Source organism: Pteropus medius, unplaced genomic scaffold, assembly GCF_902729225.1.
Source record: "Pteropus medius unplaced genomic scaffold, Ma_sr-lr_union100, whole genome shotgun sequence".
Classification (NCBI taxonomy): Eukaryota; Metazoa; Chordata; class Mammalia; order Chiroptera; family Pteropodidae; genus Pteropus; species Pteropus medius.
The window spans coordinates 2,178,986-2,193,205 of record NW_024342467.1 but is presented as its reverse complement, the minus strand read 5'-3'; the positions used below and the strand labels follow the sequence as shown (position 1 = coordinate 2,193,205).

General features: G+C 34.1%; 1 protein-coding gene across 10 annotated transcripts in view; it reads right to left on the bottom strand.

Annotated features, from left to right (window-relative positions):
• Positions 1-14,018, bottom strand: part of PHF14 (PHD finger protein 14) — a 171,195-nt gene extending 157,177 nt beyond the window's left edge. For 6 of the 10 annotated variants that reach the window (XR_005652682.1, XM_039862389.1, XM_039862390.1 and 3 more), the window contains exons 1-3: positions 13,541-13,960; positions 12,934-13,044; positions 5,049-5,827 (exon numbers count right to left, since the gene is read on the bottom strand). Coding sequence is in view for 9 of the 10 variants with exons in the window: in XM_039862389.1 (XP_039718323.1) it covers positions 5,049-5,827; positions 12,934-13,044; position 13,541 (891 nt within the window). In the remaining variant the exon portion in view is untranslated. Of the gene's footprint in view, positions 1-5,048; positions 5,828-12,933; positions 13,045-13,540 lie in introns of all 10 variants that reach the window. The other 4 variants (XM_039862391.1, XM_039862392.1, XM_039862386.1 and 1 more) reach the window with 2 other exon arrangements.
• Between the last annotated feature and the right edge of the window lie 202 nt (positions 14,019-14,220).

Genomic DNA, 14,220 nt, shown 5'->3' with positions numbered 1-14,220 from the left:
ATCTGTAAAACAAATCAAAAAAGAATGCAAAAGTCAACAAGGAGGTATGCCATTTCTCTTAAGAATTCTGGCACTTTAAAATTTTACATTTTGCTTCTCTTTGTTATAAAATCAAAGTAGTTTAAGGGCTTTGAACATGGCAAGCAAATAAAGATAAAAACTTCCAAAAAAGAAAGTTCGTGTTTTACAGTATTTTGATAGTGAGCAAATAAAAATTTGTCCAGATTTTCATCCCATTAGCCATGCTTCAAATGTAACAGCATTTGACTTAAAAGTCATTCTTTGGGATCTTTCTCAGCTCTCATTTAATAGCTGTTGAATCCTGAGGCTGCAGTTTTCTCATTTGTAAAATGAGGTGATAAAAATAATACCTACCTCATGAGTTGTTGTAAGAATTAACAAGATAATATATGCAAGAATGTTCCTGAGATATACTAGGTACTCAATAAATCTTCATTCTCATGCTTTCCTCTGTACTTCTTTAGGTGGTTTGAGAAGAGTAACATAAGCTGACCATTTATTACAATGGGGAATCTTCCTTGAAAAGTTATAAGCCTCAATGAGCACAGCTACTTTAAACAATTTCCCATGGTCAATCCAGAAAAGACTTCATAAAATACTATAGGTTAAAAAAAAAACACAGGCTAGAAAAAGACCTAATGAACAAGTCTTGTTTATGGCCTCTACAATATTTCTCTGGTTGAATTACAACTAATTAGGCCTTGAAAAAAAGCTTACCTATGTGGGAAACAAGTAAATTTTGATGGATCAGAAAAATTAACATCAACAGGTAGCTCTAATTCCATTGTTTTCTTATTTATCCATTTTGCTAAAAAAAAATAGTGACTAAATTATATCTCTACACGAATTTTTCTCTACACATATTATCATTTAGAAGTAGAGAAAACAAAATTAACTAGTATTTCTGGCTCTCTGATTCCCATCATTAGACATCTTGCTAGAAATGAAATGCAAAGAGAGAAATGGGGGAACTAGAGCCCTCTAATAATATCCAACCAAATGGCTGATTATGTTTCAATGGTAAAATATAAATAATATATTCTCTTAAAAAATTATGCTCCTAGTTGTCTTTAACAGATCAAACATGAGTTTAACACACTTATGATCAGAATATAAAAGCGAATTTAATGTCAATTTTATTAGCATATTTCTGAAGCTGTATATCATTTTTCAAGTTTCTGGAGAAAATAATGAAGATCAAGTTTTTACCACAAAATATATCATTTGAAAGTACGATTTTTACAGAAAAATAGAAATGGGGAAAGTGGGTTTTGAACAGTACTAGAGTATATCACCTAGACTATAATTTTAATATTAGAGAATAATTTAAAGGAATCTAATGGTAATTATAAGAATAAATGGGACACTATAGTAATAAATTATAGTAAATTATTTCATTTTTCCCTTGGGATTTAATATTTATACTAAAAATAATATTGCCCAATGTTCTCCATGGGTCTAAAATATATTTAGTGTTCATTTATATATGTATTCCACAGAGATGATTATAAATAATATACTCATAGGGATAAATTCTATTTAAGTTATATATTTTTAACAGAAGTAAATTCCAGCATACTTCACCTAAAACCAGAATTAGAGGAATCCTACTGGCCTAAAGAAAAGAAAAAATTAGTATACTTTGAAGTTTGACCAATGGTTCTTCATCTGCATTTTTAAGGTTAAATTCTCAAGAACCTCAGGTAATTTCAGGCTTTAGAGCAATTTGTTTTATTTTGAACTGTGTCAAAAGGCAATTGATTAATAAGTAAGAAGCCCTAAACACAATTGGCTATTTATAAATTTTGGCAAAATGTTTACATTTTATTTAGCAAATCAGATGACAACTGCCAGTTCCTCACATGCCAAGATATCTAATCCATATAACATAGCACAGCCTTTTATTTAAAAAAAAAAAAAAACTTGCATCTGAAAAGTTCTATTGATATGATTTTCTGTCATATATTAATTCTCATCCACAGCTCTAGTTTCAAATTCCTGAAAGAGAGAACCATTCTCTGAAAATGCTATATGGCCCTACCCAAATAATTCACTTCAGAAAACTAAAAAGCAAGATAACTTTAGTGATCTCAAAGCTTCAAGATAAAAGTTTGAAAAGGACACATAACCATATTCTGAGGGGACTATTCAAACTTCATTAAATTCAAAAAATTGTCATAATTGATAAAGGCAAGTACCCATATGCAGAAAATGCAAGTTATCTAAGGCTCAATTCTAGAATAGTTCTCAAGGTATAGTCTGGGAACTCTCCTTTCAGGGAGGTTCACATGGTAAAGGCTATTTTCATAATAATACTAAGGTTATTTGCCTTTTTCACTCTTTCTCACAGGTGTAAGGTGAAGTTTTCCACAGGTAACATGACATGGAATAGCATTATCGATCTGACCACTGGTGTGCTTCCATATGTTTTGTTTTTTTTTTTAATTTCAGTTTTAATTTGAAATGGTAAATATAGATACAATCTATACAAATAATCATTGGGATCCTCAATAACTTTTTTAAGAATATAAAGGGGTCCTGAAACCAAATGTTTGAGAACCATTGTTCCAGAGTAGTTCGAGGCCTGTGACATAGGTATGTTTAGGCCATGAAGAGCCAATAGTTATAAAAGGCCCCTACTCTAAAAAAATAACAAATTCCCCTAAGAAATTTCAAAATTATTAAAGCTCCTACGTATCATTTACATGATACCCAACATCATTTCCCTATAAAGCACCTGACATAGCAGCCAAGAAAAAAGTTTATCTGCTTATAAAGCAAATATAATCATATAATGTATTTCTAAAGCCACATTTTTAGCTATCTCTACTACAAAGTAATATCTGAAAACTTGAAGTAAAAGCAGAGAAAAATAAAATTTAAAATATAATCAAATACATATGTATTAACTAGCGAATATTTGGCAAGATATAACTACTTAAGATAACCAGGAAAGTAAGATACAAACACTGACTATAAGACAACAAGGATTACCTTTAATCAATCATCTTTTACAACTGAGTATCTAATTTGAGTAACACTTAAATAGAACTAAAATCATCAAAAATTATTGAAGAATGCGAATAATAGTCTTGGGGAAAAAAGTTATCAAGCATTCAGGTAGAATATTATTAAGAGAAAATTACCTTATCCTATAAGTTCTTCTACATTTCTACATAAGGTAGAGCAAAAGAAAACAACATAAATTTACAAAAGGAATTAATTTAGCTACTTAAGAAGAAACAAGGCACTTTTCCAAGAAATGCTCTGGAATCTCATTCCTTTGACTGTTAGGACTGTTAACCTAAATATAATGTCCCATTATTTATTAAAGTCTCTTCTGGTAGGAAAAACTAAATAGCACATATGGCCTCTAAATGTATCATAAAAAATAGTCGACAACCTCTTAAGCAAAATGTTATGTATTACAGATTATTAACAAATGGATAATGTACATATTTAATGGGGCAAATTTCTAAACATGCAGGTGCTCCCTACACCTCAGCATTAATCTAACCCACAATGATTCTATCGTTAGCCAGCCTACTTTTGTGACTGTTGGGCTAATAAAAATGAAGAAAGGAAGTAATGTTGCCAAAGGTAAACTTATTCAGTAAATATAGATTGAGTACCATGTGCTATAAAATAAACTGGATACATGCCTACATCAGATATGAACAACTGGATTTTCCATACTTCTATTTCCATAAATTGGCATTGGGAATATGCAACTGTCCGTGCTACACTATTATAAATATTATATTATACTCCAATGACAACTTTCCTTTACCTAAATATAAGAATTAGGATAGCACTGGAGGCCAGCAATATTCTTCATATGAAAGTGGGCAAATTAGAAGTGAAACAATGTTTATAATCTACAATATAAACTGCTGTTTCATCTCTGACATATAACCCCTAACAGACTACTATATATTACTTGGTTAAAAAAAAAAAAAATCACCAAATTTTTAAGTGAAACTTACTTAAGATAATCGCTGCTATACAAAACTTACAAGCAGAATGTAAAAGAAAAAAAAAGCATAAAAGAAAAAATTTTCAACCAGTTTAACCTATTTCAATGATATGAAAAAAAAAAAACTTGGTAAAGTGAGAAGTGAATTTTTGCGACTGTAAACACATTAACGAAAATGACAGACTTAATTATTATAGTTCTACATGTGATGTAACATATACACCTACATGTGAGAAGACAACTCAATCTTTCTTTTGAAGAAAAACATATACATAAACACACAGACAAAGAGACACAAATGTATTTGACTGAAGAGTCTTGAATGTTGCATCTCGGGCCCCAAGGATAAACCTAACTTTCGGCAGTAGAACTTCAAGTGGAAGAAGTGAGTCATTACTGTAGTTTTATGATAGAAATGTTTGTTTTATGATAGAAATGTTTGTTTGTTTTCATTTCTTTGTAGAGAGAACTTATTCACTAAATGTATGGAAACACATAGTTCGTATTTACTCCCACACATTTAAAGCAAAGATCGATCTGGTGACCATTCAGATGATGGGTGCTACAACTTGTAAAGGAATTAGCCTCCAAAATGAACATCTAAAAGTCTGAGACAATCATTAAGTATTCTAAACGTCTAAATTTTTATGTGGATGTAGATATAACTAAGTTGAAAGAAAGGTGACCTTTCTCATAATCCACTTAGTACCACTCAGCAGTCCTATGAACAATGGGGCAAGAGGTCAGAAAGGGGTAAAGAAAACCCTACCATTTCCCAAGTCTATGGATATAAAAATATCTCTCAACTATTTAGACTGTGAGCTCCTTGAGGACGGTGATTGTGAGTTCCTTGAGAACGGTGACAAATAGCAGATACTCAATAAAAGTTGGCTGACCAAGTGAATAAATGTTACAATTAAGGCACTTATTTGCTCCTATAGCTGTCTATAAATAGGATTTCAAGGAAGCCACTTAATATAACGAGTAGAATGGTTTACAGAATTCCCTTTTCCCCAGACAGACAGATATCATAAAAATTGGGTTGATCTACCTCATTACTCTTGCTTTGAGATAGTGTCAGGCTATCATTGGTCAGTTCCTCATCATCAGCACTGTTTCTGCTAAGAACTTTACTCTTCTTCTTCTTGCAACCCCCTTCACTGGCAGGACTACTATGGTCTTCATCATTGCCTTCATCATTCTCATCCTCATCACTCCCACTTCCCTCATCTTCATCATCCTCATTGTCTCCGTCACTTCCTTCTTTCTGAGATGCTGATCTTCCCTTCCTCTTTACTACAGTAGGTCGCCAATCATTGTCATCTTCACTGTCATAGTCATCCATGTCATTCAGTTCTTCCATAGATACAAAATCCAAAAGTGGTCGATTTCGACGAAGATTCCACTTTTTTGGCTCGCTGACTTGTTCCTCTGTAGTAGTTGTAGTGGGGACTGAAGGAGATGTGTTAACGGCAGGAGGACTTGTGGCTGGTGTGGTAGCAGCAGCAGAAGCAGCTACATTATCAGATACTGTCGCTTTTTCTTTCTCCTTCTCTTTCTCCTTCTCTCGCTCCTTTTCTTTTTCCTTGTCTTTCTCCTTTTTCTTTCTAGATCTTTCTCCATTCTCTTCTTCTTCCTTCTTTTCTATTTTAATTAACTGTTTTTCTGATGACAGTATTTCTTCCTCTGCAGAATTTTTGAGTTGTTCTTCTTTAACTTTAGTATCTTCATTCAGTTCTTCCTCTAAAATATTTTCTTCAGAATCACTACAGGAACCTTCTCCACTGTCCTTTGAGGGATCTTCACTTCCATTACCACTCCCTTCAGAATCTGTTGAAAATATGAGAAAAAAAAACCACACATATGTATATACATACACACACACACACACAACGCTGACACAAATGAAACCACCAAAATTTGTGAATAACTTTCAAAAAAATATAAACAAATTTAAGTCAAAGAATGGTAGACATTCCCAACCTAATTAAATAATAAATCAATGACACTGGTATAATGGTTTTAGTTCAATATAGCACTAATGAAGATGAAGATATGTAACTCTAAATTAATGTATGCTTTAAAAAGAGAAGCACAATTTGTGTCCTATATGTAGTTCATGCTATATTTGATACCGTAGAGGCAATTTTTTTTCTCTAAAAGTAAATGTGATTTCTTTTAAATTGGGCACTTGACTTTAACGTAATGATAATATACTACCCATCAAATTCTTTTCTTACATCTTCCTTTCATAAACTATATGGAATTATAAGCACAGAGTCACATTCAGAACAAGAAAAATCTGGCCCAAAAAACTTTGTTTCATTTAATTCATACTTTACCCAGCAAAAATGGGCATAGATATTTATGACAACCAATTTGTACCACACCCCTAATATGCCAATCAATTTTAGGAGTACTAAATACACAGTTAGGAGGAGACGATAGCAATGGCACAGAAAAATGGAAGTTGCAAGAGAAATTCTCAATTTTCCTGATTAAGATACTGTTCATATCAATAAAAGAATCACCTAAACTTTCAAAAATTCTATGCAGTAACTGCTACAGCCCCTACAATGAAATAAATTAATCAATTTTTTAAAAATCCATCTTGGAAATAAGCAACCACGGTATTCATTAAAAAGATAGGCTAAGGGTATTAAAGAGTTCATGCAGGATGATAAGCTTTCTAGCAAGATTCTTTCATTCCTACCTAGGGCAACACTGGCCCTCTTAGCCCAAAGCTACTCAGTAACCTTCTAATTCTCTCTAATCTTCTTTACACCTAAACAAATAAATAAAACTCTAAAATATCTGAAGAGACAAAGGGGAAGAGAAAAAAAAGAAGGGGAACCGAAAAAAGTAGAAAACAAACCAATCAGAGTCAGGTCATGGCCAACACCAATAGTAAAATCTGTAGGATGATGAATTTTTTTGCACCTATGTATAACCAAGAAGGGTAATAATAAATGGTGAAAAAAGTCCATGTTTCCATACCATTTTAATTTCTGTTAACTCAAGCAGACTTAGCTTCTGTAAGTAACTGGGCAGTAAATGAAAGAAAGTTGTCCGTAATTAGTACCTGGTATTTAAAATATCTTAGAAATCCTTTACAAATGGCTGATTAAAAAAAAAAATTAAAAAAAAAAACAACGAACATTTAGCAGATATTGATTGACCTTATAAAATAAATCATTGTCAATCTCAAGATTGCCATGCACAGCTTATTCAGGACTGTTGTGAAAAAACACTTGCATCCTAAACAATCTTGCACAGGACACAAGAGCAACACCATATGTGTCAATAATTCCTAATCTGATATTTTTGGAATCAGATATGTTTCAGAACTTAGATTTTTAAAAATTTTTTGAAAAATAGAATAGTATATGCACACTATATCACACTAACACCTCCAGTGAGGTCTATATATACTATCCTATAAGCGAACACATTATTTCAGCAGTAAACAGTATGAATATTTATAAGTATGATATATAAACACTACAAATAAATTCCTATCCGTTCCAGTCAGGTTTTACTATCAAATCAGTTTGTGCCAAATTTAGGAAATACCTTTGGATTTGTAAGCTTCTTAGATTTCAAAAAGTGTAGGACTCAATATCAATCACAAATAGGTGACTTTAGTCCAATAGCTCTACAAATCATTAAGAAAATTATAACTTTTTTATGCCACTCACATCAATTAAACCCAATCTACCAAGAAAAACTACCTCGGGTAAAAAATATTAATTATTTCTGGATATTTTTATATAAGGATCTAATAAATAATAAGTAGACTTAACTAAAAACTTCTAAGACAAAAAAGGATCTCTGTGCACACCGAATGCAGAAAATTGGAACATCTTCCAGCAATGCCATAATCAAGAGAACTAGGAGATGGAGAAGAGGTGCTTTTTTCCCCTGAACACTAGACGCCTTTGTAGAAGTACATAAAAAGTACTCCTAATAATTTTACCAATAAGAACATAACAACAGACACAAAGTAAGAATAACTGGGATACAAATATGATTACTTGAACAAAATTGAGACCAATCCAACTTTGCTATTACCTGGTAAATTTTACATTATGTCAAGAATTTTTGCAAATTTGTTTTGGTTATTGTCGCCATATCAATCAATTAATTATTTTTCAAAGTAGAGGGAAATTGATACTCTTTGTAATCATGCCTAAATAAAAAAAATTTTTTTTAAGATTTAAATGCTTTACATTTGTTAACATATCACTACAGAATGTGAGATTTTTCCACAAATCTAAATCCTAGAGGGTTATCCAACCCTTCATTCTCCAAATACAACACATTAGCCATACTTCAACTGTCAGCACCAAGAATATATCAAACTTTATTTTTCTTTGATCTCTGAAAAATAACTTCTTCATCTGATTAGTCATGACTTCTTTTTGGTACATATGCACTTGAGGGATGGAGATAAACAGTATTTAGTTCCAAGCATAACTTGGTAACAATGACAATGAGAAAATGAAGAGTGCTTGGCTGTCTATAATTATATTTTTGTAGGCTGCAAAGAAAAATTTCCCATTATGACAAATTCAAACAGTGACTCTGTGCCAAGTTCCAAATCCATCACTCTTATGCCCTTAAAAAAAAAAAAAAGGAAAAGGAATGACTAAATAGAATAGAGAAATAAGCCAGATACTTCAAATACTGTAAAAAATTTTAAACTAGAAAAAAATAATCTTTAAAATTGAAATCTCTACTTCCTTATTCAGTTAAACAAAAGGTAGCTTTTCTTAAACACACACTATATCAAAATCTCTAAGCAACAGCTATTTCAACTAACAGACAGGTAAGAAATTTTTCAGTTATAGAATTTTAAAAAACCAACCTTCAAGAATTCCTTCACAATATTCAATGCTTAAGTTTTCCCCATGATAAATATTAAACAAATACAAAATTTTTTTAAAAAAAGTATGATTTAAATCAGAGTTTTATGTTAGCTATGCAATATAAAGAATCATCTTTGTTCATCAACCCCAATTATTTAATTATTCAATTTTTCTGTTCATTAATCTAGTACAACAGTGATCAGTATTATAAATATACACAATAGATAATAGACATCTCCAGTCTACTGGTTATTCAGTTATCAGCTTGTGGCCGTTTTAACTAATCCTGTACATCTCTTTAAAAAAAAATCAATCAGACAACACAACTCACCCTCCAGTTCTAACTGTGAGGATTTTGTCCCACAGAGGCTATCTTGGCAGTGTCTAGAGATAAGGTTGCCTTGAAAGGGTAGTGGTAGGGAAGGAAGCTAGGTAGGGAAGATACTACTGGTATTTAGTAAGCAGAAGGCTGGGATGCTGCTGAACATCCTACAACACACAAGACAGGTCTCCACAACAGAGAATGTCCACACGAAATGTCAACTGTGTTGAGACTGAGAAACCCTGGCCTACCATATAAGGCCTCAATGTGACCTCATTCTACTTTCCCATCTCTTCTACTATTCTTTCATTCAGTCTTGATCCAGGATTAACAAATGACATTTTCCAGCCTCTATACTTTCCCCCACCTGGATTGCTTTTCTTTCAGTTTCTAGCTCATCTTTTCTCAATGAATTCTCCTAGATCAATCCTGTGTCCTTTGAAAGACTTGAACTGCATTAAGTGATCAATCATGCCTTGTATCATCTATCCATTATTTTATTTAATTCTATTACCATCAGTATTTCTTTGTAAATTCGCCGTAACACCCAGAAAAGTGCTTTTAAACAAACAAAACTACAGATGGTCAAGAACATGTCTTGATCCACGTAAAATTCAGATTAAGCACAAAATACTACCAAATCAAAGTCTCAGTTTGACTCTTCCAGTTAAATTATTTTCTGACAATTTCACCTAACTAAACTAAGATCTAAAGTTAACCATCTGATTTTGGCTGAGGGTTGGGGAACACTGCACTGCTATTTTGTCTTTTTATTAAAAGTAATACATGTAATTATCTGCAAAAATATTCTATTTATATAGTAGATTACTAAATATAATCTATCCTAGCCCTAATCCTAATCCTAGGTTCAAGGCTCAAATATAACCACTTTAATTAGGCCAACCCATGAAATTGCCAATATGACTTTTATACCTAGAAAAACTGATAATTTTATGTGGTTCTACCTACGTTTCTAAATATGGTTCTTCTGGTAGTTATTACCATAATTCTAATACACTTATATTCCATTTTAGGACTTATTAATTTTAAAATATATTTATTGACTGTCCTTAATCAAAAGTGAGAAATTTAGCTCTACTTTCACATTAGAGATAAAAGATAATCTATTTTTCACTTCATAATTTTCTAATGGTAGAGGCTTATAAATTATTAACTGTCAATAATCACTTGCCAATCTTATTGGCAGATAATATTTGAGCAATATTTATCTGTTTTGATTTTATCATCTGAGAAGCACGTGAACAAAACTGTTTATCTGAAGGGCCTCAAATAACCTTTCAGAATTGTCTATATTTAGTCTTCATGCCAAACAAAAATATGAAGTTTCGTAGTCAGAATTTCAGATTTCAAAATAAGGATCAGAAGAAATTGATGCACAGAATCCAGATAAAAAATTGAGGCCAACCAATCTTACCACTTTAACATTAAGTTCTAAGGAATTCAGTAGTTCATTCTGTGAATCATTTCTAAAGATTGTTTTGAAAGACGCTATGATCAAACAGATGTTCAGCTACTACTGCACTTTCAGTTTAATCTCCCACCAATAAGTAGGGTTGGGATTCCACAACTTCAACATGTTTGAAAACCAGTGACAAGTCTAATGTCTTATTTCTTATAAAAGTCCAGTTATATCAGGCAGAGAAGAGAAAAGATTCAAATAGCAAACACCGGTAATTTAGAGTAAGCCAACATCTCAGCTATGGGAAACACTAATGCACCTTAACCAAGAGCAGAAAATATCATTCAGTTTCTACTGATTATGAACTATTTTTTTAAAAAATAATTTTCTACTGCACTCTCATTTACAATAACATATCAAGAATATATAGATAAAGTTTGACTGTGGGTCACAAATTTAAGTTCCCCCGGTGCCAGGGAAGTAGACTGAAAGTCAACCAACTAGGTGCTATGAAAAGAGGGAACGGAAAGTATATATATTTTTAGTGCTTTTAGGAGACATTAAAAAAAAATCTATCAGCCTAACAAAACTCATCCTATTACTTACCACAAATAGATAATTCCCGTCAACTCTGATTAAGATTTAACAAGGTCAGGAATCTCTACTTAGCATGATACCATAAATTATTTTGAGAAAGTAGTTTGTACCATTAAATTGTTTTAACCCGTTTAAAGAAAAGTGATACCTGTGAATAACTCCATTTCAATAAGCAAAAAGAAAAAAAATCTACAAATCAGTATTTATTGTCACAAAATAACTATGGAATACATAAAAAAATTAAGTTTTGGAGTTTTTCCTATAATGGTATTCAAATAAGTCATAATTTCTGAGACCCAACTATTTTTGTTACAGTTTACAACCTGGACCATAACAAACCAAAACATTCTAAACAAGAATATTCTTATCTGCCAAAGTTTCACCAAGAAAACCAAAGTAGGTTTGGATTTTATCTCTTTTCCTTTCCCTTTAGAATTATCAAACAACTAAATAAAAGATAAAACAACTAAGAAGCAAAGGTTATAAAGCAATTAATCAAGATAAATAACTTTTGATTGCTTGAGTGACCTCAATTAGTCACAACATCCAAATAGTTTTAGTTCAAGGTTATACTCTAGGATCAAAGCAGTAAAAAGATAGTGCATTTTGGAATCGAGAGACATGGATTACATCCACTATGGCCTGAGTGACTTCATGCAAGTTATCTGTAAAATAATATCTCCTTCACTGAGTTATTATAAAAATTAAATGAGCTTATGGAGACAAAAAGTTCTTATTAAATCACCAAGTGACTTCTGACTGTTGATGCTACTAAAAGTAATAATAGCAACACAACACAACCTAACTTCATTCCTTCCTATCATCCCCAGGAAAAAAAAAAAAAAGGAAAACCAGAAAGGAGAGAGATATGACTAAGCATAGAAAACCTTCTAGAATAATATTTTAAAAATGTTAAAGGAACACAACTAGAAGAGATTTCATTTCTCACTTTGCTTAAATTTCCATTAAAAATGGCAGAATTATAATTTATATTGTTCATGTCTTAGTATTTGTTACATAAAATATTTAAATATAATTTGTATCTATTTCTAATTTTCAATTAAAACTTTTTATGTATTAATACATATGAGGTATAATGAACAAAAGATAGAAAGGAAGACCATACTTTTGTTTTCCATATATTCACAATTATTTTTAAAATCACAAAATATAAAGAGCGAGCATACATGTTTTACATCTCAAGAGATTTTTGAAAAGACGAATCCACAAGGTCCAGCACCTAACACACAGAACAACTTTTTTATGCGGTCAGTTTTATTCTGGTAAGAGAGTGAATACGCAAAAAGCAAAACTCTCCTCTAAGGGTGCCAAGTGATCTTAAAAGAGAAGAATCCTGCTCATGTGCTGTTCCTGGCTCACGTTACTCTCAGGATATTATTCTACTCTGGGTATCTCTCAATTTTCTTTCCTCTATCCATGAAATAAGCATAAATATATTTTAAAGTAAAGAATAGAGAAAGATGCTTTTGGATCTTTGGAATAAGCCCTCTACCTGCTAATTACCTAAATATCAACGAAAACAGAATGATAGAATCTAGTGATAGGATCTTAGGGAAATGTGGTAAATCAAATGGACAAAATAAATATTTATGTGCTTTAACTTTAAATTGGCATTTTAATCAAAACCAATTCTATTAAAAAAAAAAAAAAAGTCTGAAAATAAACCCAACTCCAGAAAGCTGGGAGAAGGGAAGAGAGAAACATTTACCTGAGGCATCTCCAACTTTAAAATCACTGTCATCTGAACTATCATAATCGAGAGCTTCTAGCAGAGAAGCTGCCAAAGGCTTCACCTGCCTCCTCTTGGAGCTGCGATCCACTGTTAAGAAAAAAATATTACATCGTCATTTATAACCACACCAAGCACAGGGGAAAGCTGTGGTGCCGAGGGAGGATACAGAAGACCTCGTGCAGGGAATCTTTTTCTAATTCAGTTGTCAGCAAATGTGAGGGAGCCGAGGGAAAGGTTGGGGTGGGATCACGGGCTGGAGCGGGCCGGGCAGCAACGTGGGTAGCTCCAGCCCCAGGGTACGAACCCAGGATCGCCAAAATCGAAGCTGACTCTGTTGCACACCTTATGATATTTCTGCGACTCGCTCGTAATCCCCCATTTAGACAGCGCACGAGTCAACAGAAAGGAAACGCAAAACCCAAGGAATAAAAGCTGCCATCATTCCCGCGATCTGCGAACGCGAAGAGTCCACGAAGGATCCAGGGTGCCGCAGGACCCTCCCACCCCCGCCCTGTCTCCCACCGGCCCTGACTTCTAGCAGGCTGAAATGGACCTCTCTCCCGCGGAGGCCTCCGACACTTACTAAGGAATCCGTGAGGTGGTCGTTTGGAAGAGACCTAGGGAGAGGCTGCGAGAGCCCAGGCAGCGCCGAGGTCAGGGACAGAGACCGCGGAAACAAGTTGGAAAGACGCTATTTAAAATTGAGATGCAGCCGACCGGCCCTGGGAGTCCCAAGGTGCAGCCCCGCGGTCCCCTCCCGCCCCCCAGCCCCGCCCCTTAGTCTTCGTAGAACCGGCCCCGGCCGTTCGCGCCCCTTCCCACGGCGCTCCCGGGGCAGAGGCGCCCTCTGGCCCAGGCAGCGCGGCCAATCCGGCAGCCCTGGGGAATCAATTTCCCCCGTTAAAACTGTTAGGAAAAAAAAAAAGAAAGAAAAACTTTATTAGCCTGCACCAGAAGCAACAAAAGCCCCAGGATTTGCACAGTCCAAGGCCGACTGCCTTAGACAATGGGGAAAGCAACGACCCGGATACAGCTCCGAAGAGAAGGAAGTGAAAACAAGGCAGAGCGCTGCCCTAAATGCAGCAGGAACTGAGAGCGCGTGCGCTGGACTCGCCGCCGCCCTCCCTCCAGGAGGGGAGCGGAACAGACCCGAACAGGAGGTGACAGGGAGCCGAGTGGAGCCGAGCGGAGCCGAGTAGTACCGAGCGGGAACAGAGCCCGCCCAGACCATGAGCGGCTCCGCCCACAAATCCGTAAGGCTCC